General features: G+C 37.0%; 1 protein-coding gene across 3 annotated transcripts in view; it reads right to left on the reverse strand.

The window, feature by feature from the left end:
- slc1a2b (solute carrier family 1 member 2b) overlaps positions 1-20,140 on the reverse strand; it is a 39,811-nt gene extending 19,671 nt beyond the window's left edge. For 2 of the 3 annotated variants that reach the window (XM_062991306.1, XM_062991324.1), the window contains exon 1: positions 3,551-3,822. In XM_062991306.1, the coding sequence (XP_062847376.1) occupies positions 3,551-3,555 (5 nt within the window). In that variant the 5' untranslated portion in view covers positions 3,556-3,822. Of the gene's footprint in view, positions 1-3,550; positions 3,823-19,946 lie in introns of those variants that run through there. The other variant, XM_062991315.1, reaches the window with a different exon arrangement.
- Between the last annotated feature and the right edge of the window lie 6,268 nt (positions 20,141-26,408).

Here is a 26,408-nt window from a genome sequence, read left to right on the forward strand (position 1 = left end):
TTCACAGTCACTGATGCCACACTACAGCCACAAAGGTGCTTCTTTACATTTATGTTTACATTTTCGGCATTTAGCAGATGCCTTTATCCAAAGCAACTTACATTACAGTATACAGTCTGAGCTATTGAGCGTTAAGGGTCTTGCTCAAGAGCCCAGCAGCAGCAACCTGGCAGTGGTGGGGCTTGAACCAGTGACCTTCTGATTACTAGTCCATTTTAACCACTAGGCTTGCCCTTAGGTTACAAGGTCAGTCTTTCTACCAAAAGCACAAACAAGTTAATTTCACAGTAACTGAATTGGTATGCTTTAACCTAGCTGTCATGAAAAGTCTGTACATATGGGTGTGGGAAGCAGATATGTAGTAGTTCAAACAAAAAACTACTATAATAAAATGTATGACAAATTACTTGTTAGTAGTGTTACCTAGTTTGGTCGGCAGACAGGTGATGGAATCTCTGTTGTGTGTGATCTGTCATCTGTGATCTCTCATCACTTCCACTTTAAAAGCTTTATGTCGCTTCAAGTGGAAGATTTTTTAAATTTCACGGCTTCTCTCTGTATTCCTTGCCAGCTCCTCTGCTGGCACACCTGAGGCTATGGTTTTCACTGATGAGAGTTGTCAGTATCCTTTTGCTTTCTGGGAACTCCTCCCAGGCACGGTATGTTGGGCCTCACACGGGAAATGCCCTCGAAGAGCAGACTGCCTCAGAGGTAGCGTGACGTGCCTTTCCAGAGCTAGATACATCCATAAATTTACTGGTATGTACAGGGGAGTGCTAATATGTGTAGTATGGGTTCTGCTTGAGCAAATTTGGACAGTTCCCTGTCGGTTCTTTTGTTCTATTTTTGAGGGCTGGTTGCAAGAAGATGGAGTAGCCAGTCATATCAGGACTGTTCTCATTTCTGCACATTTCTATCCACTTTCTCTGTTGCAGCTTGTAGATGTTTTTGTGTCTTTCATCTGATACTTTGTCTCAATATTGTTCTACCTTAATTAGATATCTGCATATGTGTTCTATTTCCATTCTTACAGGTATGTGGGGATTTGCATCACACTCTCTGTAGCAAAATATATTCTAGCTGCTATAATTTATTATTGTGTAATAAAATAAAACTCAATTATATGGAAACTATGGCAAAACAGATAAGCCTATTGGTGCAAGCCTATTTTTATAAATACATACCACATTGCAACAAAAATGTGCAATAGCAATTTTTTCCGAATACAATAGCTTTTTTTTTTTTTTTTGCATTTTTCTGATTTTCCTCCCAATTTAGTCGAATTTAATTACCCGATTGCATTACGTTTCCTCTCTACTGATGTTGACCTCCACTCTGACAGAGGAGAGCTGTGACTAACACACACCCCCTCCAACATATGTGCAGTAGCTGACTGCATCTTTTCACCTGCATGAGGCGAATACATATGTGGGTCAGCTTTGTGTACAGAAAGACACACCCTGGTCACACATTATCCCTCGTCTCTGTGCGGATCCATCGATCAGCCAGCAGAGGTCGTAGTTGCATCAGTTATAAGGAATCCTCTCCAGTACCCCACTGAACAACAAGCCAATCATTGTTCATTCCTGCCGGGTGGCAGAGCTGAGATTCGAACTGACGAGTTCGAGATGTTAGCTCTGGTGTGCTAGCATGTTTTACTACGGTTCACAGTCACTGATGCCACCGGACAGCCACAAAGGTGCTTCTTAGGTTACATAAGCGCCACAATAGCTATTTTTTATGTATCTGGCTTTATGTGTCTGGCTAAGCTACTTGTTCCTTTTTTTTAGTTTCACACATCTTAGCACACACAGTATGTGCAGTCAGTGAGTTTATTTAAATGTGGCAAATTAATTTGGAATAGTGCCAAGGTCATCCCAGTGGCGTTAAGGTTGCTCTCCCTGCTGACACCAAAAATGCTGCTTTGTTTTTCAGGCCTGGCAGGAATGTCACTTAGCTTCTTATGCCCAATGACCACCAAGGACACAACTTTGTACCCACCTCACTGAGGATGCTGCTCTACAGCTAACTTCTGGCAAGCAAAAGACATGAATGTTTTTTGACTTCTCTGCTGCTTGACCTGGTTCCCTGGCTTATCAGTCTCTTTGCTGTTTTTAGCCGCCCACCCTGTTTCTGTGCTGCTCACAGCCAGCCATCCAGTTTTGTCAACAATTTCAATTGGTCTTCCAGTCCTGTTGTGACTCCCAGCTGGTCTTTCAGTTCTGTCACTGCTCCCAGCCAGCTATACAGTATTGTCTGGCAAAAACATTGTGACTGTATGAATGCCCACAGAGCTTAACCAGCTTCAGGTTCTTCTGTCCAACAAAAACATTCTCCACCAGGGCCCAGAGCTCCCTGTTTATCATCACATGTGCCATACCATAGCCCCACATTTCTCTGTTTGTTGTTCTTGTCTGCCTGTTTCTTAAGCTATACTCTTATTCTGTAATGATTTTTTTTCATCAAACACTTCCCCAAACTAATGCTCAGTTGGCACAGTAGTAAAATATGGTATCCCACTACCTCTATGATCCAAGGTCTGAATCCAGGGTTCAAATGTCTACATACAGACATGACTGGCTAAGTTTGGGTGTGTGTTTGTGTGTGTGTTTGTTAGCAAAGTTTGCTGGCTTTCCTACTTTATTAACACTGGACTGAAGGTTACTCAAGTTTAATAAAAACAGTGACTAAAGAGTGTGTATTTGTGTGTAACGAAGACAGTAAACAACAGACCAAGTTGCTATTCTAACCACATATGATGACATTTTACCCAACAAAAAATAAGGTCAAACAAACAACAACCTGCACGTGTCACCTGCAGTCTTAGTAAAGTTGGGCTAATGTACAGTGAAGACAGCTCCAGGCCCCTGTCTTAGTCCATTCAAACACAGCAAACTCTCTAATTCATGATCATAAATATTCAGAGCATGTTCTTCCTCCCTCATTACATTCAACTCAACACATGGGCCTAGAAAAACAGGGTATGAACGCTGGACAATACTTCAAGCACTGATATCTGGTGGTCAAAGTTCAACACCACAATGAGTGCACATTGAAAGACACATAAAGCTAAGTTATTTCAAAAATGAAGGAATAAGAAAGAAAAATGGGCTACTAATCTAAAACACTAATCCAAAATAAAACATTTTGTAAATTTTAACTAATTTATGCAATAACACCTTGTCATAAATTGAAAATGCTACAACTGGCCAGTCAAAACCAACAGATAAGTCTACACAGTAGATGCGACAAAGGTTATTGCAATTACATATTACATATTGAAGACAAAGAGGTCTCCAAATCCTCTAAAAGAACAAACTAACGCTTTAATGCAAATTATCTAGTAACTAGTAATTATTCATGGACTACAGTGACAACAATTAATAATGTTTTAACATTATTAATTTATAATGTTTTAACAACCAAGTCAGGCAACTAACAGAAAGCCCTGTATACAAATCAGTAATGCAAAAAATGGACTCTTATTAAAGTTAACTATGTATACGTATTATGCATGTTGTCCAAAAATAAAATGTCAAAGCAAACTTACGTCATTTCAGGTTTGCTGATTGAGTTTAGGTCAGTTCTGCAAGCCAGCAGAATCTCCAAACTCCTCTCTAATCACAACCCTACGTTCCAGCCTTGAATTTCTTCAAGGATTCTCCACTTTCCAGAGTTCCCAGACTAACAACTCCAGATTTGTGAAATGGCAAGCCCTTTCAATACCCGATCTCTTCATGTACTTCAATCCCAGACCATTGGAAATGAGAGTCCACTCAATTTTTTTATATTGATTTTTACTAGGGACAGCAAAGCACCAAGTCCTGATCCACTGTGAAACTTCATTCAATTGAGACTGGAGGTTGAGATTCTCCAAAGTAGGCAGTGGAAGGAGGAGTCACTAACCCAGATTAAATGAAAGCATTAAAATCCCATGGGGACCCCTTTTCCCTATCCTTCTTATTCTGAACATACTTTAATCCTCGCTGTAAGCATGTTCTCTTAAAATGAATCTTTTAATTTCATTTAATCTTTTAACAAGACACATTGTTGTTATGTTAGATTAAACAGAACATAATGGACAAAAACTTTACAACTAAGTAAAGACAAATTAAAGGCTAAAAACAAAGTGTCATGTGTTTGATGTTTAAACAAAACCAAACCAGGCAAAACCAGGCATTACTGGTAACAGTGTGTCTATTTTCCCAGTTTAGAACCACTGAATCAGTGTTTAAGCCACTGTTGGTATTACAGTATGAAAAAATGACTATGGATGTTTGTGGGAATCATGAAAATAAGTATTCTGTTGTCATGTGCATGACTGGTGTAAAGACAAAATATCTCATATACTGTACATCACCCTATAAAATAGATTAACAACTAATTTAAGTTAATGTAATAATGATGCAGCATTTTAGATCAGAATCAAGGACACTGATACTAGGGATTGGATCAGTGCAGTCAGATCAGTCCATATCCATGACATAATGCAAATATGCATTAAGTCCAACCCTCATGAAAGTAAACACTTCCTGAATATGAAAAAATATTAAACATATTAATTACATTTAGTTATGTGTTAGGTGCATTACAAAGTGACACATTCAAAAGACATTTAAAATATATTTAAACAAGTATGCAGTAAAACCACACTGTTTTTCACAAATGCTGGCACAGTGTTCTAATAAGTGGCGTGCCAATTAGCCAATTAGACTCATTTCTGTAATAGGAACAAACCTAAGCAGATTTTGGTTTTCTTTGTATTAATATTGCATTATTAATATGTATTCTGGACTGAATATAACTACTTCATGTATTCTAAATACCTCTCTGTGTTAACTAAATATTTTTTAACTGCAATATTTGCAAATGAGCCTTTTTGCAATATTCAAAACAATTATAATTAAATCTAAAACTATTCTGGAATTATATTCAAAAGGCATTTTACATTGTAAACTAATAAACAAACTGCAGAAGCTGAGAAAATGTGGACTGCAACCAACGTTCCTCTATAAAACAATTAATAAGTCTATTAAAGCTAAAGAAAACTAAAAATGAAAAGCTGGGGTCACATTTAGGCAGTGTTAAAACCAGCTCCTAGGTAACAGCCATGGGAATCCCATCACAGTCTACCAAATCAATAATAGGACCAGAGACACTGGGCTCTTTGAGCATGTGAAGAGAAACGTGATGTATAGGGAACATATAGGAAATGTGAAGATTTGTGTTTATGTCACTGTGTGATCCATCCAAATGAGGCCTGTGAGAGGCATATTAAACGTTCCTTACGTCCTCTATCTCTCTCTTTTTCTCTCTCTCTCTGATTTTTCTCTCTCTTTCTTGGCCAGCACCATGTGAAGTTCCCCTACTAGCCCTCTTCTCATCTGAGAGCTCTTTGTCTCACACTCAAAAAGTGGCAGTGGCCCCTGCTATCCCATAACCCCCCACTCCTCTGCCCCCAGCCTCAGCACCCTAGCTCGGCCTCTGAATTTGCATACCGTCAGGAGGGGCAGTGGGCACATGCAGAGTGCCAGCTCCATTCAGGCTACTGATGCCATGCCTGTGCCCACCGTGGGAGAGCTGAAGAGGTGGTGAGAGGCTGATGGAAGGCTTTTTCTCTTCTCTTTCCAGCCCCTCTTTTCCGGTATGAATGAATCTTTCAGAAACGGCAGCCTTTTGTGTGGCATAATCGACAGCGATTATCCCAATTTTATGCTGCCCTACCAAAGAAGGGTTCTCTTTTTTGCTCTCTCTCTCTGTCTATCTATCTTACTCTTTCTCTCTGCATCCTTAAGGTTTTCTAAGGGGATGCATGGCTGTGTCTGCCCTGACAGGTTGTCTTAGCAACCCAGTCATAGCATAGAGTAAAATAAAGGAAAAAGTCCCCAGAGAGCTGAAGTCCAAATAATGGACTATTAGACACTACTAGACAAACAAAAAATAGTGCAAGTAGAAGACTATGGCTGCGTCCGGAATCGCATACTTCCATACTCAATAGTACGCGAAATGAGTACGCGAGAGCGGTTAGTATGTCCGAATACATAGTATACACAAAGAGGTACGCGAGAAGTACCCGGATGACCTACTTATTGGGCAGCCATGTTTGAGTATGCAAGCGATGCACACTTGCGGTCCGTTAATGTATCCCATAATGCAACTGGAGCTGCGTAGGCGTTCGAAGCGTAATAAGAAACAAGAAAGATAGCGGTCCTCTGTTTACAAGTGTAAGTAAGATAAATAAAATAATAGCCAGTGATAGCTCAGTGGTTAAGGTACTGGACTAGTAAACAGAAGGTTGCCGGTTCAAGCCCCGCCACCACCAAGTTGCCACTGTTGGGTCCCTGAGCAAGGCCCTTAACCCTCAATTGCTCATCGTGTTCCGCTCATTGTGTAAGTCGCTTTGGATAAAAGCGTCTGCTAAATGCTGAAAATGTAAATGTAAAAAAATAAAACATTTTAAAGACGAATTAATAACAAAAACACAATAAATATCCAAAAGTTTGGCGAATGGGGTTTGTAATGAGTCTGTAACCATGGTGATATTACGTCATCACGTCCCACGTCATCACTTGACGTTGGAAAGATGGCGAATGTAGTGCGTAGCAGTGTTGTGTGCATACTGCATACTTCTGTACTGGAAGTATGTACTTTTTTACCGGCAGAGTAGTGCATACTTCCTCCAATCTAGTACATACTCTCTAAGTATGCGATTCCGGACGCAGCTAAAATGTTAAAATACTGCATATACACAGGGTGGACATATTAATGGAAACATAAAAAAGAAGTTGCCCTTACAATGAAAATCACAATTACAAACACAGCTGTACAGATCAGTTCTATTGTGTTGACAGTCTATAAACAGCATGTTTCAGTTACAAAACAACTCTGATAATTAGCAGTTTAAACAAAATCTGTATACTTTACAAAGATTGAATACAACTGCAATGGACATAAAACCTTGACCCCATGAGCAATAAGTCTAATAAGTTGTCCCTTACTATATATTTGTATCACAATCCAATAATGATATCTTTGTGCATACTGTTAAAAGTATTCAGAAGTGGTTTGATATACACCAACATAACGTCTAGTGCCTCACATGGCCTTCCCATTACCAGATTTAAACATAATTAAACCTTTATTTTCTAAAAAAAAATGTTAAACATTACACCACAATCCATTAAGGACTTGTATTATACCAGTCCTACTTTTTACTATTACCATGAAAATAATGTACTACTGACAACTACAACACCTTGATCTTGACATGTCTGGCATACTTCAGCATGTCGTAGAGAAGCTTATTCCTCTGTCATATTAATCCCAGCTTAGTCATTATCATTCAAAGTTTCATTTCCAATGACCTTTGCCAACAATATAGCTTGTATCAAACTTTACTCCTGCTGTTGTACAACCCCAAATCAGACTTTTATTTTATTCAGTATGAACCCAGAATATGCAATGTTATGTCTGGTCAACTTCTTTTTATTTGTTAATACATATCTATTCCTGCACTTCAGTCCTGCAACACTTTCTAAAAAAGCTGAAACGGTAAAACATCTATCACTTTGTAATAATGTCTTTCCTTCTCACAACATTCAAAAGACACCAAGTGATGAAGTCTTTAAAGTGTTATTTTGTTAAATTGATCCTGCAAACATGTTTTTAGTTGTGCAACTGTACAGGGTTGTTTTTGTTGTCAAATTTTTTATTTCAAAATTCTCCACACATTCTCTGTTGGAGGCAAACATACTAACAGGACCCAAAGTCATCATTGGTCCACAAAGCATTATCCTAAAAGTCTTTGGTTGCCCAGTGTCTTTGTTATTGTGAAACAGTGTACACTCACCCTAATTAAGGCAAGTGAGGAATGCAGTATCTTTGGTTATTTTGTGACCTGCTGGGTGTGACTAGTGCAAATAAACTTAATTGTGAAATAAATTTGGTTAACTGGTTGATTTAGTAGCTAAGTTACCAATTACTTTTTCACATTAGGTCAGGTAGTGCTGAACAGCACTTTGCTTTTGGGGCTGAACCCAAGCATGTTATGTTTACTTGAGTTATTGTTGTCTGTACATCTATTTCCAGAAAAGTTAGGATGTTTTGTAAAATGCAATAAAAAGAAAAATCTGTGATTTGTTAATTCTCTTAAATCTTTATTTAACTGATAAAAACAGAAAGGAAAGTTTTTTAAAGTTTTCACTGATCATTGTTTTTGTAAATATAGACACAATGTAAATATAGGCCAGTGATAGCTCAGTGGTTAAGGTACTGGACTAGTAAAGTTGCCACTGTTGGGTCCCTGAGCAAGGCCCTTAACCCTCAATTGCTCATCATGTAAGTCGCTTTGGATAAAAGCGTCTGCTAAATGCTGAAAATGTAAATGTAAATGTAGACATGTTTTAAAATTGATGCTTTCAACACACTCTAAACAGTTGACACAGTGGCGTGTTTACCCCTGCATTCCATCACCTTTCATATTAATGAGACTTTTTAATGGCTTGGGAATTGAGGACACTAACTGTTGAAGTGGATTTTTCTCCATTCTTGTTTGATACAAGACTTTGCCTGCTTAACAGTCCATGGTTGCCATCATCTTATTCTCTTTTCATGAAAAAGAGTGAAACGTTTATAGAATATTGAAGTTCCAGCATTCCACAATAAGCAGGTGAATTGGTAACAGATGAGGTAATCATGATTAGATATAAAAGGAGGAGCCACCAAAGGCTCAGTCTTTACAAGCAGTAATGAGCCGTGGCTCACCACTTTATACAAATTTCAAGAGCAATGTCAATCAGTTTAAAAAGTACACTATTCTCAACACTATTTACTGTTCATTATATTGTGAAGAGTTTCAAAGAATCTGGAGGGATCTCAGTCTGTGTAGACTACTGTTAAATTGTGTGAGCTTTCAGACAGAATTGCATTCGAAGCCATGGTACTGTGATAAATATAGCCCCATGGACATGGAACTACTTCAGAAAACCACTGAGACTTAACACTGTCAGATACTGCATCAATAAATGCAACCTGAAACTCTTTTACACTAAGAGAAAGCCATTCTATACTGGGCCTGATCTAATCTCAGATGGTTCAAAAGACAGTGCTGTGGTCATTTGAGTCTACAGTTCAGCTTGTTATCCGGTAAAATATGAATGTTCTGTTCCAAAGATGAAAAGGATCATCCAGACTGTTATTAGTGAAAGGTGTAAAAGCCAACATCTGTTATTGTATGAAGGAGCATCAGTGCCCATAGCATGGGTGACTTGCATATGTGAAAGGTACAAATGACACTGAGGTGTATATTAAGATTTCAGAGAGACACCTGCTGCCATCAAGGTGACATCTCTTCATGGTATGTCCATGATCATTTCAGCAAGATGATGCCAACAGAGTAATGTATTCAGTAATTTTCATAACCACTTATATAAAACAGAACAAAGTACTATCCAAGTATACAAATAGTAGAAGATTATTATTAAAAAGTCTGCACTGTGATTTTACTTTTATATACGAAGGTTTTTTTTTGTATTTGGTGTCCTGCTACAAAAAAACCCCCAATAAATTCTTTCTATATTAAGAAAGAAAGCTCAGTCCAAAAATAGAGGCTAACATATGCAGACATTTGAGGTATCTAAGCATTTCTCAAAATTGCCTGTCTACATCTTCCAGGTCAATGTACTGGCTGCATAGACCAGAACGTCTGACCAATGGTGACGTACATAGACCTGTAATACAGACACACACACACACACACACACACAGTATGATGTCAAAGCCAGAAGCAATTCTAAACCTGCACATCAAGCAAAGGTCAAATTATTACTCTGGGCCAGACATGCACTTAAACATGCATTACAATTATAATTTAGTGTTTTGGATGTTGTCTGAGAAAACTAGCATTTGACTGCACAAATGTTACATATTTTGTTACAGTGATAAAGTTTAGACCCTCATGTTTATTAAATTATTGTTTAAAATTGTGTGTGTGTGTGTCTGCCATGTAAATGACTGGCGACCTGCCTGGGATGTTTACTACCTTTCACCTACCACCTTTGAATCAGACCCATTGTGACCCTGACCAGCATAAAGCGGTGGTAAAACAGACAATAAATGAATGAATAATAAGATTTAATTCTCTAGTTCCATTATTTAATGACATAAAAGTACAAAAAACTTCCAATGGTTTTGGGAACAATTTAATTGTGTATTATAAATATAAACACATTTAGAATTTGATGCCTGTAACACACTCAAAAAAGATGGGACAAAGAGATGTTTACCACTGTGTTACATCACCTTTTCTTTTAATTACACTTTTTAATCATTTGTTGTCTGATTAATTAATTAATGATGTGCCATTAATTAATGATGTGCCATAAATTTTCAGTAGAAGACAGATCTGGACTGCAGGAGGGCCAGTCAAGCACACACACTCTGTGTATTCTATGCAACATATTCAAATTTTTGTAGTGTGTGCAGAATGAGGCCTGACAATGTCTTGCTAAAATGATAGACTTCCCTGAAAAATACATCATCTTGAAGGCAGCATTTAAGTCACTTTAGGCTTAGGTACTGATGCATCTCCTCGCATACCATGTCAAGCTGACTTTTGCATTGTTAACTGATAACTATCCAGGCTGTTCTTTTTGCTATTGACACTGAGAATTTGATGTCCTTTTTCCCAAATCATAGCACATTTTCATTGTCTTTCAGTCCATCTGAGTTGAGGCCTAGAGAATTCAGTGGAATTCCTGCTTTCTCTTTGCATAACTGAATTTTAGGTTTCCGGACTTGACAAAGCTATGGACTGGTGTTAAGTAACAATGTTTTTTTAAGTATTCCCTAGCTGACGGGGCTATATTTTCCATAGTAGCATAATGGTTTTTCATGCAATGCTGTCTAAGGTCTCAAAAATCAGACATATTCAAAAAAGGTTTTCAGAATCACCCTGCGTGGACTAAGATTCCTCCAGATTCCCTTTACAGAATTATGTACAGTAAATGATGAAAGACACTATTTGAAATATTGCATTTAGAAATGAACTGATTGACAATTGTCTTATAAGGTATGCCAAAAAGTAGTGAGCGGCACCCAGGTGGCACAGCGGAATAATCCGCTAACACACCAGCACTGAGATTCTGAACTCCCAATTTCAAACCTCAGCTCTGCTACTGGTCGGCTGAGCACCCTCTAGCGGGCATAATTGGCAATGCCTGCAGCAGACAAAATTGGCTATTTAAAGTCTGCAGGTAGGGTAAAAGACTAGACTAATGAGGGTGGGGTCTTTGATGCTGTACAGGAAGTGGAGGAGTGCTGGGAACGGTGTGGGGATCGGTGCGTGGCTCTGCACGCGAATACTGGCATCACACGCAAATTCATCAAATGTGTGGACAAATAAGAAGCGGTTGTGTACTGCGCACACATTGGAGGGAGCGTAAGGCAGTCGAATATACCCTCCTCGGACACGACCGGAGTCTCCAGCAGCAGAAGACAAATTGATTATGCTAAATTGGGAGAAAAAGGGTAAATATAACTGAGTATAAATGAGTTTGTGCCATTTTACAATAATAAAATAGTTAAATAGCTTCTAAGTATACTGCGTAACTGTAAATGATTGAATTATGTATATTTACTGGCGCCAAATGAGCTTGCATAAAATCTTACAACTGGCTGTTGATTGATTAATTGATTGATTATTGATCCCCAAAGGGAAATTGCAGAAACTGTTACATGCAGTCCTATCAGCATGACCAAATGCTTTGCTTTGTTTGTGACAAAATCATTGTTTTCTTAATGAGGTGGTGATTAAAAATCATGGGAAATTGTGATGCCACTGTGTTCAAAGGTCTTTCACATGTGAGCAACTCTATAACAATTATGTGCTAGCAGTGGTAGCTAGGACACACTGAGAAATATTTATTTATCTGGCAAATACTAAATGAGTGGGCTAGCATAGAATGGGCACTAGGGTTAGAAAATCCTTAGACATCTTTCTTTTGAGCTTCCCTTTTCAATCACTTGTTATCCGTTTTAGTCTTCTTAATAGACTTTCTCATTTTCTCTTCTCCTGTTCTCATCATTATTTTCTTTCATTCATCTTCCTTTACACTACCTCTCTCTCACGCTTTTGTTCATATCTCGCCAGTACTAGACAGAGCTTCATTCTTTAAGGTTTTGTCAAGCCCACAAAGCATCCTTAATATTTGGTATCTGGTATCTCTATATAAATTACCAGCCCTAATCCATTTTTAACTAGTGTATCTTTATATTTAGTGCCGGAATATGGCTATTACTGTAGATACAGCAGCTTTCCTTGGAAGACCAAGCTTTATGACTGACATCAGTGAGTATGTGTATGGCGGTGCACTGTTTTTGATTGGCTCAGCTCAAACCCCTGAGGATCTCATTAAGTCAGCCTCTAACACATCCTCCTCCACCCGCCCTACTACCCGTCCATATGGAGAGAACACTGAGAATCATATAAGATGGGGCTGTTGGTGTTGTTTTGAGGTGGTGGATTGGGAGCAATAAAAAGGCAGTGGTAAGATTTTTATTGAGAGGGATTGTGACAACCTACCTACAATCACGTGAACACCAAGAACAAAGGAGAAACAAAGGAACATTGGATGTATAGGCCATACATGGTTTTCACAATACAGAATTGTACATTCTATGCAATTTATTAATAAAAGTCCTTTTAGGGCAAAGCAGAAACAATTTAAAACAATTTAAACTCAAACTCAGATTCTCTATAAAACCATGTATTTTTTTGGTAGGGGAATGGTTTAAATAAACCTATCTTTTACGTTTCAATATTATATTTATTTTATCTGCTGCTTCATCTGTTGTTAATTTTATGTTGTTTTATTTAAATATTAATAATACTTAGAAAAAAACAGCAATGTTTAACATTTTGCAAAAGTCTGTAATAATGTCTGCTCGGAAAATACATTGCTAGCAGAAGCAAATTAAAATAAATGCAATATACAGTACTGCATAACAACAACTGCAATAAAGTATGCAATATATCTAAAAACAGGAAATGAATACCATGAGTACCTAAAGGTACAACATATGAAAACCAGAAAACATGATAAAACAACAACAACCACAACAACAACAACAATAAGAATATTTTCCTTTTTATATTTTACCACCTCTTTATCCTGGTCAGGGTCACTGCATGCAATGCAATAACACAACCCTGGACAGAATTCATCACAGGGCCTTGTCCAGCCCCCAGACATAGCAAATCATGTCTGTGTGTAGACGCCTGACCAGCTGATAGCACCGTTAGGAATTTGAACCCTGGATCTAAGCAGCAGTGGGTTAGTGTCATTTGCCACTGTGCCACCTGAGCGCCTAATTATAATAGTAATAATGATGATACCATTGGTAATAACAAAAACAACAATAAATAAACAATATAAGGCTGGGTCCACTTATGATACTTTGACTGCAGCTTAGGTTTGCCTTTGATGGGTGATTGAACAACACATTTAACCACATACTGCAACATACTCCGACAGACCTTTAACAAAGCACCCGAATGTTGTAACAACACAAAAAAATTATTCTGCTATTTGTGGACAATGCAAATTCCAGGGTCAATAATTAAAAGATTAGAAGTTTAGTGAAGCAAATCCATGGTAAATATGGTGCTGTTTGCAATTAATACAATTAATACTATAAACCTTTATTTATACACACTAATTATTTGGGCATGATATTTAATTATTAAAGCCTGAATTATTAAATCTCTGTAGATAATGGTACCAGTGCTTTCAAACAAAAGCTGAAAAATACCTCAAATGTAAACATCACTTCCTTTTCAAACACCTAATCTTGTTTGAAATATGCCACAGTGGAGAACATAATGTGGCGTAGCTATGGAGTCTACTAAAGAGGCCATAAGTAGGTGGGCATACAGATGGATGGATAGATAGATAAATGAATGCAATTCCTAATTAACCAGTGTATGGTGCAGTGAGCCAAGTTCTCCACAAAAAGCCCACTGTGTTGGGCCAGCCATTGAGGCCAGCCGCTCTTGGAACAGGCCAAGTGCAGTGAAATAATAAGGCAGTTTAGAGGGCTCCATGCCCATTCACAGGCACTCTTTGCTGGGAAACTGTTAGCGCAAAGGTTCAGGAGGGTTTTTAATTGTTTCCTTGTCTCTCTCTTTTTTTCATGCTTTCAAAAGATGAGGCTGACAAAGAAGCAGTGAAGAGAATTGTTTAGTGTTCCTCTGGTCATAGCCGGAGGTAAACACAGACAGCCCTGTGTGCCTCTACAGGGTTGCTGGGAAGGGGTTGGTAAAGCGCAGTAGAGGAGGAGGAACTTGGGCCCTCCGGAAGAAGAAGGTGGTGGACGTAGGGTGCTGGAGTGCCCCCTTCAGAGAGCTGGCATTGTATGTGGCATTTTGATTCTCATGCATGCCCAGTTACAGCAAGTAAAAGTGATGAAGCTCTTCAAGATTAAGTGAGTAAGTGGCAGCTCAGCTCTCCGCTCCCACAACTCTAGCTATTTACCTACTCAAGAGTGGAATTAATGCCCCACAGTCTCAGGCCCTGGCACAAAGATGCACACAAAGCTCCCTCAAAGGCCTATTAGAGGCTTAGCTAAAAATTTAACTGGAAAAGAGAGGGTAAAAGAGGGAAAGAGAAGCAGAGATGCAGGTCCTTCATAGTTTTAGGTGAGAAGAGATTGTTCCCTTGACCCTAAACCACTACTCCAAAGGCACCACTAAACACCCTTTCTCTACTATGAAGTAAAAGGTTACATTCCATTATAGTTGTGTAATGACTGTCAAAGAGTTTGTGAGGGAGTAATGATATGCATGCATGTTGATTACAGTGTTGATTAAATATTTTTAGATTAAATATCTGCTTTCGCTAAAACATTATAACAAAATGTAGACATCCATCATTAATTGTTGGATTCAGGTGTTTTAGCCACACTCATTAATGAGTTGTAATATATATATATACACTGTTAGAGTGGGAACTGCATAGTAAAATCAATCCTTAGATTCAATCTTCACACTTGGTCAATTTATGTAAGCAGTTGTGTAAGTGTTGGCATCCGGAATGGACAAAATGTGTATTGTGGCCAAAGGAATCAGTATTCCAGATCTTTTTTTAGAAGAAAAGGACGCTGTGTGATCCGGAAAAAAAGACAAGAAGGGCCATCCAGACTGTTATCATCAACATCATAATTGCTGTATAATGCTACTGGTACTTAAATTCCTTTGGCATTAATAAAGTATCTATCTATCTCTCTTTCTATCTATTAAAATCCAGAAGCCAGGGTCTGTCATGGTATGGGGTTGTGTCAATGCATCTGGCAAAGATAAGTTACAGTTCTGTGGTGGCAGCATTAATGCAGAAAATATGTTGAAATTTTAGAGCAACATATGCTGCTTTCAAGACGTCACCTTTTTCTGGGACGTCAATGCATTTTTTAACAGAACAATGCAAAGCCACATGCTGCACATATCAAAAAGAGGGTAGGGGTATTAGACTTTGCTGATAACTCAGTAGTCATTTTCGTCTTTGGCATGGAGAACTCTACATCTGTTGTTTCTGAAAACAAGCACACATTTCTACTTTCATGCCATCTGAGATGAGCTTAGGCTCAGAGAACTCAGCAGCCTTTCTGTATATAACTGATGTACAGCATTTCATTTCTTGATGCAGCAGTGGACAGTGTTAAGTAGCAATGACTTTCCAAAGTACTCCCAAGCCCATGTGGCTATATTAATCACAGTAGCATGACAGTTTTTCATACATCATCTGAGGGTTCGAAGGTCACACACTTTCAACAGTTGTTTATGGCCTTGACTTACACAGACTGAGATTTTGTCTATATTATTGCCTAAATATGTTCAACGTTATGTATGGTAGATGGTAAACAACCTTTAACAACCAAGGACTTTATGGCCAGACCCCAGGGTGCATACCTCTATTGACTAAAAAGCACAGAAACGGTTGAATGGAATACACCAGAAGGAATTTTAATAGGTGCACACAGGGTTTCATGGTATAATTAGTCAAAACTAGAACTGCTTGGCCATATGGACTAGTGGTTTATCAGGCGCAAGAAAGACAAGGCTTATGACCAGAAAAATAAATCCACAATCAAGAATGAAGGGAGGTCAATGATGAGATAAGGATTTTTTCTTAACTGGCAATCTTAATTATTTTACTGGCATTATGGATTTACAGAAATACTAAGGCATTTAGAGGAGGTATATTTGCCTTCTGTGATGAAATTCTGTGGTCTCTAGGCAACCCAAGAAGGATGGGTCCCTGATGAGTCTGGTTCCTCTCAAGGTTTCTTCTTGTAATTTTAAGGGAGTTTTTCCTTGCCACTGTCGCCCTCGGCTTGCTTAACAGGGGTTTTTCGTCTGTTGGTACTGGATTTTGTAAAGTTGCTTTGAAACAATGTCCATTGTAAAAAGCGCTATACAAATAAATCTGACTTGACTTGAAATTCAAGTTTGGTTGAGGAATCAGGCCTTCTTAGTCTCAGTATTTAAATGCCATAGTAAAATTTAAAGAAGTCAATTACAGCACGAAAGCCATCTAACATCAGTGAGCTGGAAGCTTTTGCACAAAAAAAAGGGTAGAGATTTCATAACAGAGGTGTCAGAGCCTTGTTAACACTTACCGAAATTACTCCAGGCAAAAGGATGTTCCACAAAGTATTGAGGCTGGGCATTAAATAATAGTTAAATAATAATATACAATAGTTAAATAATAACAGTTCACATGGATATTTGGACAAGAGAACTGCTTACATTTATCAATAAATAATCTTCCTCTGTTTCTATTGTATATTTCCATTTAATTCCATTTAAACACATCACCACAAATACCTTTTAAGATAATGGTGGTTAAATATTTTCAATTGCAACTGTGAACAATACATAATAATATATAATATCTCTCTTTTCATAATTTCTCTAGACTGCAACTAAATATGGAAACATCTCTTTAAAAATTGGTAAACATATCATAGGTGAGCACATACCAAAACATTTCTGGTATGGCATCTTTAAGTAAAATAGATTCATTTGTTAATGCATAACAATGGTGAAAAGTGATTAATCCATATGCTTCTTTTAATTTATTTGAAGTCCATGTAGACTCTTGAAACATGTGAACAGTGAGGAAAAGAAGAGGTGTAGAGCAAAACAGATGGACCCAGACAGTAGCAGTAATGAAAGAGAGAAAATGTTGGATGGCACTTTGGCAGTACTCGCCTGTTCCCAGGAGGATTACTCAAGCACTACAGTCGATGTCAACCAATGCCAACCTGTCAACTAATCTGAATAGGCTGAATGAGTTTGCATGAAAAACTCAAACATGCAGTTTTCCAGTCTTCTGCACTTTTAGGTTGTTGATTTATTTCATTCAATATCATTCATCCATTTCTATTCCAGTTATCCTTTTGCATTTTCTATGCAATGTTCTTGTTTTTGCTCATTACCCATGTACTTAATAAGTCAATAAATTATCAGTCTTCACTTCTTTAAGCAGTGATCCAATTTTGTAATAGGTTTAAATAACAATAGGTTTATCAGGTTCAGTCCCATTATATGCTGGACACTGGCATAATCTATTGCTGCCCCCTTTATTCATATCACCGCTTCCCAAAAAAAATCCCAGCTACCCATATAAACAAATCCTCACTCTCTTTTTTCCTTTCTTTTTAAGACCTAATTGATAGACTGGTGTTTCATGCATCTTAAATGCTCTGCTCTGCACACATGACAGTCAGACATGAAACACAAATTCATCCATCTCTAATAAGTGCTTCATACTCACAGCTAGGGCAATATAAAGTAGCTAGTCCCTCTAATTGCATATTTTAGAAAGTGAGAGTTAAAACTGGAAAGCCATTCCAAATTCCATTCAGAAGGTAACTAGAGGATAGGATCAAGCACAGATGAACTAGAGACTAGAGATATACTGCAGCAGAACTACCTTCTGCATCATCATGATGCCCATATTATAGCAACAACATTCCATTTACATTCCATGTTATTTACATTTGCAGGTCATTTTGCAATGGTATATCCAATAGAGGTCAACGTGTTAAATAGTTCTGTGTTTTTTTTTTCCTGTACTGTATGTTGCCCCCTTTGCCCAAATGGCATAACCTTGTGTTAAATAAATTACAGCTAGAGGTTTTAAACGTGCACTAACAAAGCCTCTGGCCACAAACCTTGACACATACCCTAAGTAAATTCCACTTCTGTTAAATATGGTTTATGGCAAGCATTATTTCCAGCAAATGAAAAACAAGACATAATGGCCCACTGTGCATGCATGCATATGTATGTGTGACAAAATAATACATTTTATGAGACCATAATGGGAGTAGACTGTCTGTGGTTTTGATTAACTAAGCACAGGGAGGGGATACACTGGCAGCTTTTATAAAATATTTATACTATCCTCAATACCATGTTTTAATTATTAATATGATTTTTATATGTGTATTATATGAACTTCTGCACAGTCACAGATTTGCTGTCATTCATGTTCAATCATGAAAACACAATAAAAACACAAACCCCATCAACAAACACACTAAAAATGGTAAATAAACTAATCAGTTGACAAATTGACAAATAGGTAAATACATAAAATAATAAAATAGGAACACGTGTCCTGTAAGGAACTGCTACTCTTTATCCTCTACAGGCACATAGAACAAAGCATTCCATCAGCTACAAGTCCATTGAAAAATTTAGATTTTTTTTGTTTAGATCTTCCACTGAAAATACAAACATGAGAACATACAGGAACAAATGCCACCTCTTAGAATGGGCACTAACAAACCTTTTTTCCCTTTTTTATTTTCATCAAGACTTCTTTTTCATTAAAAAAACAAAGTCTACATGCAATAACCTGCAATCCTATAGTATTTTAATGTATAGATAGATAGACAGACAGACATACATAGACAGATAGAATATCTGTTGTTTATGTCCTATGATTTTAGACAAAATAAACAATGCTATTTGCTCACTTGTTCACACCTAGCAGCAGTGTACAACAGCCAAACCGCCCACTGATTTTGAGGAATACAAATATCCAGGGAAGTAAACATTTACACAGAAAATTGATTAACATGTCAAACTTCTCATAGAATGTGTTCAATGAAACTGTGTATAATTATTATGACCAGCTATTTCTCTTCTTTTATTTACTTTTTTTTACCATTTCATTAATCCATACACATTTCTATCAATATATGCACAGTGTCACCAGTAAATAGGCAATCAAAAAAGTGTTTTGTATGTTCTATTGGCATGAATGCTCAATACGTTTGTTGTGTGCCCAACCAATACCCAGAATCAGACAAGATACGAGAATAACGTAGACTGTAGGTAAAACACACAGATACATTTAATAGTCTATGTCTATATAGACTATAAATGACAGTAGTTTATAAGGCGCAAAAGTGGCTTTCCAATGTGTGTGGATAACTAATAGCAATTTCAACCATTTACTTTGAACATTTGAATAGATGTCTCAGGTGCGCTCCGCAAGATAACGATGAGCGCACAATAACAATAACATCCAGTTACACGAACTAAAACCATTTTAACTGCATAGAAAAACACTACATTTATTAATTGTATTGCTATGAGTGTTTGCAATAGTTAAGCCAGGTTAAGAGCTGAATTATTTACAAAACAATGCGAATAAATATGGACTGACACTAACTGGAGCACACTACATTTTATTAAAAATAAATTCCACATGAGGAATTATGTGGTGGTACAGTTAACGACTAAAGACTACAACTATGCAACCAAATCACAGCTATTCTGCTATTATTAAAACTCCTGGTATTCACCAGTGATTCAGTAAAGCTGCGCTCTTGATCCCCAGCGTGCTGCCATGTGTTTACTGAAGTGAGAGACTCACCTTTGTTGTTAACCTGGGAGAAATCAGTGCAGTGTTTGGCGCTCGGCTGGTGTCTCGCATCCACTTCTTTAGTGAAGAGCCGTTGCGATATGTTGAGAGAGAGAGAGAGAGAGAAAGAAATATACACTGAGAGAGACAAAGAGAAAGAGAGAGGGGACGCTGGTCTCTACGGGTAATCCGTGGACCTCGAGCCCAACAATTCCACTGAATGAACGTGGCTTCAGTGAAGACCTAGTGCTCTTATTTGTTCTCCTCCTCCTCCTCTCTCTCTTTCTCTCTCTCTCTCTTGCTCGCTTTCTCACAATTGTTACCATTATACACACCATATATACAAACGTGTTCATACATATGTAAAAGACAAGCATGCCATGACACATTTTCAGAGATTCCTATATCTGTTCTGTCCTGTATCATGGATTTGAGTTTAGTTCATTTTACAAGATTAACTAAACCCATGGGGATGTACAGCTTGCTTGACTGTAGACAGTTCTGTTCCATTTTAAACATGAGATATCTATTGTTAGTGGTTCTTGTATTAGATTTGACCATGCAGTCACATTTTCTCAGCATAAAGTTAAAGTTTGTGTTTTCTTCCTAACCATGGCAAAAAGACCACTGTTCCATGTACCTTGTAATGGTCCTCGCCCTCAGGTGTAGTCAATCATAATCAATAACAAGAAAAAAGTAATGCCACAACAGTAAAATGTTCTACATCATCAGATTAATAATCATTTGTAAAATACTGTAATATGAATTAAACAAACATGCAAACCAGAAACAAAAAACCCTCAATTCATTCATTTATTATTATTATTGTTATAAAATTATTATTATAATTATATTAATAGTAGTAGTATTATTATTATTAGTATTTACCTACAATTATTTATTTGCATTTTTATTATTATTATTTCATAATTAAAAAGTCTTGGATCCTCTCAGTCTTTTTTTTTTTTTTTTTTTTTTTTTTTTTTTTTTTTTTTTTTTTTTTTTTTTTTTTCATTTGTTCCAATTTTCCTCCCAATCTAGTTGTATCCAATCATCCGATTGCATTATGCTTCCTTTCTACTGATGCTGATCTCCACTCCTGATTGAGGAGAGCAAGACTGACACACACCCCCTCCGACATGTGTGCAGTAGCCGATTGCATCTTTTCACCTGCAGCTTTGTGTACGGAGAGCCACACCCTGATCACATTATCCCTCGACTCTGTGCAGGCGACATCAACCAGCCAGCAGAGGTCGTAATTGCATCAGTTATGAGGTCCCTATTCGACTCTCCACCCTGTATGAATAGCCAATCGTTGTTCATGTAGCCACCCAGCACAGTCGGATGGCAGAGCTAAGTTTCGAACCGATTAGTTAAATTCTCAGTCCTTTTAATGGAGAGCACCAAAAGGCATCCTCTTATCTAATTACACTTTATAAAATGTATTGGTATTTTTAATTGCACAACAGGTATTGGGGATGCCACACATCTTCTTGGACCTGGGTATCTTTGTCACTGACACTGATTGCTGTTTGTGTGTTCTTCTATTGAGGGTTTCCTCCAATTACTCAAGTTTATTCCCACCTCTGAAAACACATGACAGTAAACGCTTTAGCCAGTTTTAACTGTTTTGAATAAGTCAATAAATGGGTGAGTGTGTAATTACATTTACAGTACATTTACATCATTTGGCAGATGCTTTTATGCAAAGCAGTTTACAATTGTGACAAGGATTAAGGGCCTTGCTCAGAAGCCCTACACTGGCAACTTTACTTGAACCAGTGACCTTCAGATTTTCTAGGCCAGTACCTTAACCACTACCACTGCCCTAATTCAGGATGAGTAATCTTGAAGATCAATAAGTCCTCCATTTTTATCTACTTTCTCATCCCCCTTTCCATCACCATAACTGCAACTGTGCAATTCCTACAGTCAGATATTTAAACACATTTGTATCAATATATAAAGAACAGGTTGGACTTTTTTCCACTGTCCACATTACCAGAAAATTTACTCTCCTAACAAGAACCACATTTTATTGACTGTCCAACCTTGGTACCTATTTAACCCGAGAGATGTACAATTGGGAGAGGGTGAAAATCCCTGAACAAAGGTTATCTGGGGGTTATAATAAAGTACAAGGACAGGTTATCAACATAAAAAGTGTGCATTTCTAATAATATACTGTAAAAAGAAATAAAGCAAAATTGTCAAAATAAACTAACTTCAAATAATTTGTATTAATTATGCACTCCAGTGGGTTAATGGAAGCTTGGAATTGTTAAATATTGTTAAATCGCTGAGTCTGGATCCTCTCAAGGTTTCTTCCTGTATTTTTAAGGGAGTTTTTCTTTGCCACTGTCACCATCAACTGGGGTTTTTGGTCTGTTGGTCCTGGATTCTGTAAAGTTGACTTAAATACAAGTACATATAAGCAAATGAAAGTTTTAATCACTGTTACACAATGCACACTTATAACCATATTAATTAAAATACTAATAAACATATTTTATAAATGACAATAAGCATTTTTACCATAATGTAATGATCATAAATTATAGCTGAAACACTCATTACAGTATACAATCTAAAATGCTACATTCCAGATGTCAGTCATGTTTAGAACTCCCAGTGTAAAACAATATAAAAAAACAGAATGTTAGTGATGTTGGGCATTTAACACTAAAAGAATATATAGGAACATTAAACTGTACCAAAGCTTTCAGGTTCAACATCGTAAAAGAGCATGTATATCATAAACATAAACAGTGGCAACAATTCAATGGAACCCAAGTAGGCAATAAGCCCTAAATGTTCCCTAAACAAAATATGTCTGGGGGTCAATAAGAAAAGAAAAACTTCTAACTGGCATCCCTGCTGTTTGTATTTGGCACACAAAGGAGTAAGCAGCTAGCAGTATACTTCTAAAACAAATAATTTAGTTGAAGAATGCATGTTTTGACTCATGCACTGAGCTGTTTCCAGGGGCTCCTGATCAACGTGTTAAAAAGTGTGCTATTTTTAAACTGTGACGTGATGAAGTGTCACCATATAAATATTCTGCAAATTTAGCTTTAACCATTTAACTTACATTTTAAGCCCATAGATGACAACCTGATAAAGGAAACACCACTACAAAATAAAACTCCAACTTCATCTGTTTAACCACCAGTTTATCCTGGTCAGGGTTAAGGTGGGTCTAATTCTTTGGATAAAGGTTTAAAATACTGAGATGACAAAAGTAGCTTGTTAGATCTGCTTGTTAGTAGCTTGTTAGATTTTTTTTAGATCTGCACTGTATAATTTATAATTTATCCTTTACAGTTTTCCACTTACAATCTATACCAACCTTACGATGCATACCAAAATTACACCATATGTACCCTCAGGCCCTGTTGTTGTATTATGTTGGTGTGATTATACAGATACTGGTTTGTATAATGTATAATGTTTGTGTAATGTGAATCTTTGTAGTGTGTACTATTTCAATTTATGTTTATACAGATTATAAAGATACTTTTTTGTATAATGTATAAGGTATAATGTTTGTATAATGTTAATCTTTGTAGTGTGTACTATTTCAATTTATGTTTATACTATCTATCTATCTATCTATCTATCTATCTATCTATCTATCTATCTATCTATCTATCTATCTATCTATCTATCTATCTATCTATCTATCTATCTATCTATCTCTTGTTCAGGTATTTTTATTTTTTTTTTACAATTTTTACATTACTGTTTGAGGTAACTACTCAGTACATTTGAATACATTATTTTCTTCAATGGCATCAAAAAGGCTTAAACTTAGGGTCTAATAAAAAAATTGGGTAAATTTAATATTTTTTACAGTCACAGTCTTTTGTAAATATACACAAACTCCTAAGTAGTTGAAAAAAACTAATTTCAACAACATCCAGAAACACCTTAGTTACCAATGCAAAGTTTAAAAAACAGCATCTGTCATGCTATTAGTCTGTGTAACTTCCTTAAGGCAATATTATAATATGCTGAAGAGTACATAAGAATTAAGAGCAACGTATGTTATCTTTTAGACTATTTTATTTTCAGGAACGTCACTGTTCCTGTTTTGTGAGCTAATGCAATACAACAGTCTGCATGTTACAACAGCTTGGTTTTGTATTAATAGAGTGCCCGTGCTAAACTGGTCTGCCTGCAGTCCAGAACTCAGTTAAAAACATATGTCTTATTTTTTTTGTAATTGGATTTGTGAAAGCTACCATACACTTCCTGCTATATGTGTAAAACATGTCTGAAATGGTATGACTGCATTTCTGATAACGTTTCTACTTTTAGTCATTCTGTCACACTTCACAGACTGGAGTTGACACCTTACTTCCAGCTGTTGCTATGCTACTACATCCTGTATCTTAGTGATATAAATGGGAATGTTTTATACTGCTAACAAGGTTTGTAGTATGAATAACACAGGGCTGGAAGCTTAATTAAACAGTGTAATGAGAAAAAAACATTTGATGACTGCATATTTAGATAGATATAGATAGATATACTTTATTTGTCACATATACATATACAGGTGTACAGTACAATAAAATTATTTCTTTGCATATCCCAGCTTGTTTGGAAGCTGGGGTCGGAGCGCAGGGTCAGCCACCTTCGGCACCCCTGGAGCAGACAGGGTTAAGGGTCTTGCTCAGGGACCCAACAGTGGCTGCATAGCAGAGCCTGGATTTGAACCCCCAATCTTCCGGTTGATAGCCCAAAGCTCTACCCACTAGGCTACCACTGTCCCATTTAAACACTCATTTAAATTCATATGTAAGATAATTAGAGCATGAGCAAATATGAAACACAATTTAATTCATTTATACTTATTGGCCATCTTGTGAAAAGTAATGCAATAAACTCCAAATTAATTATCTGGTTATTTGTGTTCATATAAATTTTTTTTTTTTTTTTTTTTTGTATTCTTGCTTTTGTTCTTCAAAACAGTGTTTTGTTGCTTAAACAATTTGTACTTTAGCTTCAAATCACAGCCTTATTTCCTCATTTGGAATTTTTAGAATATTCATGTGTAGAATTATCTGGTGGAGAGCAAAACTGAAGGTTCCATTAACAATGACAAGTTGCCCAGGCCCTGAAGCAGCAAAGCATTCCCACACCATCATGCCAACATCACAATGTTTAATTTTTGGCTTTTTGTGAATTGTTTTTTAGTAAATATGAGACACGCCTTTATGTTACTTCACGTTTACATATCAATATCAAATATCAATATGTACGCTCTTGTTTCTAGAACTCAATTGGAGTTCTCAAAGAGCAATGCCAAAACAAAAGTGGAATGGTTTGAGCCATCCTTTGAACATCCTTGAGGGTACACTCACTTTTAATTTTAACAATTGCACCTTTTGTTGGTGGTGGGTCCTTTGCATGGGGAGCACCCCTAGGTAGAGTAACAGTAGTACTAAATTGCTTTTATTTGTTAAGAATTTGTCTTATTTAATACAGATGTTTACAAGTAGTTTTGTAGTCCTTTTCAACGGCCTTTTGCAGTGTACAACACTTGAAGGTGTGGCCCACACTTGTATGCTTTTGACCTAGTATAACTTATAGTGTGCAGCCTGTAAGATTGGCTTTTTGGCAGCGACCTATTGTGTGGACCAGCTTGCAAGAATGTTCAGAACCATTGGCCTATTGGTTCACATCATTTATTATTTTTTAATTTAAGATGTTGCAATATGGTTCTATGCAATAGCCAATATGATTCTATATTAAAATATGCCCACCTTTTTACTTTCTACCAGTCTGAAGCTTACTAGCACCAAAACCCCAAGAAAAGATCAATCCCAGCCAGCCATGTAAGATAAAGAACACCTGTTGTTGGCCGTCAAGACTCAGTGGGTTTCCTTTGACATATTGATCAATATTTTCCTTTCTCAACTCCTTTATCAAACAAAAACAGTGTGGGTGAGTACATACGTGAGTGTGACAACTACAGAAGGATTGATATGTTAATATATACCATACTGGATGTGGCATAATGGGCAAGGGTCATTCCTTTGCTGCTGTCCTAAGAGGTAATTTGAAAATCAGACACTGCACCGAATGTGTTAAATCTTTAATAAAGCTACAGCTCCCAATGTTTCTCCTGGGAGTAACATGGGGGAAGGGAAAAAAGAAAAAAAAGCCCCTTACCCGAGGATTCAGATAATAGTAAAGAAAAAAATACCTGCTGCTCTAATGAGGTTCATTGATCATTAGCACCCAGGAGCTGAATGGGTATAGGGTAAATCAGTTTCTAATTACACAAATTAATACGTTTCTTGTAATAAGTCCTAGTAATTTCACCTTTTGCAATTTACTAAAGCACTATAAACAAGCAGGTGAAACCCTCTGCACTGATTTAATAAAAAATCTCTGAGCTTTAACATATCTCTCCAAGGACCTGTACATTTATTTATTGAATTCAGTGGGGGTTTCTGAATATGC

The sequence above is a fragment of the Trichomycterus rosablanca genome, chromosome 1 (assembly GCF_030014385.1).
Source record: "Trichomycterus rosablanca isolate fTriRos1 chromosome 1, fTriRos1.hap1, whole genome shotgun sequence".
Classification (NCBI taxonomy): domain Eukaryota; kingdom Metazoa; phylum Chordata; class Actinopteri; order Siluriformes; family Trichomycteridae; genus Trichomycterus; species Trichomycterus rosablanca.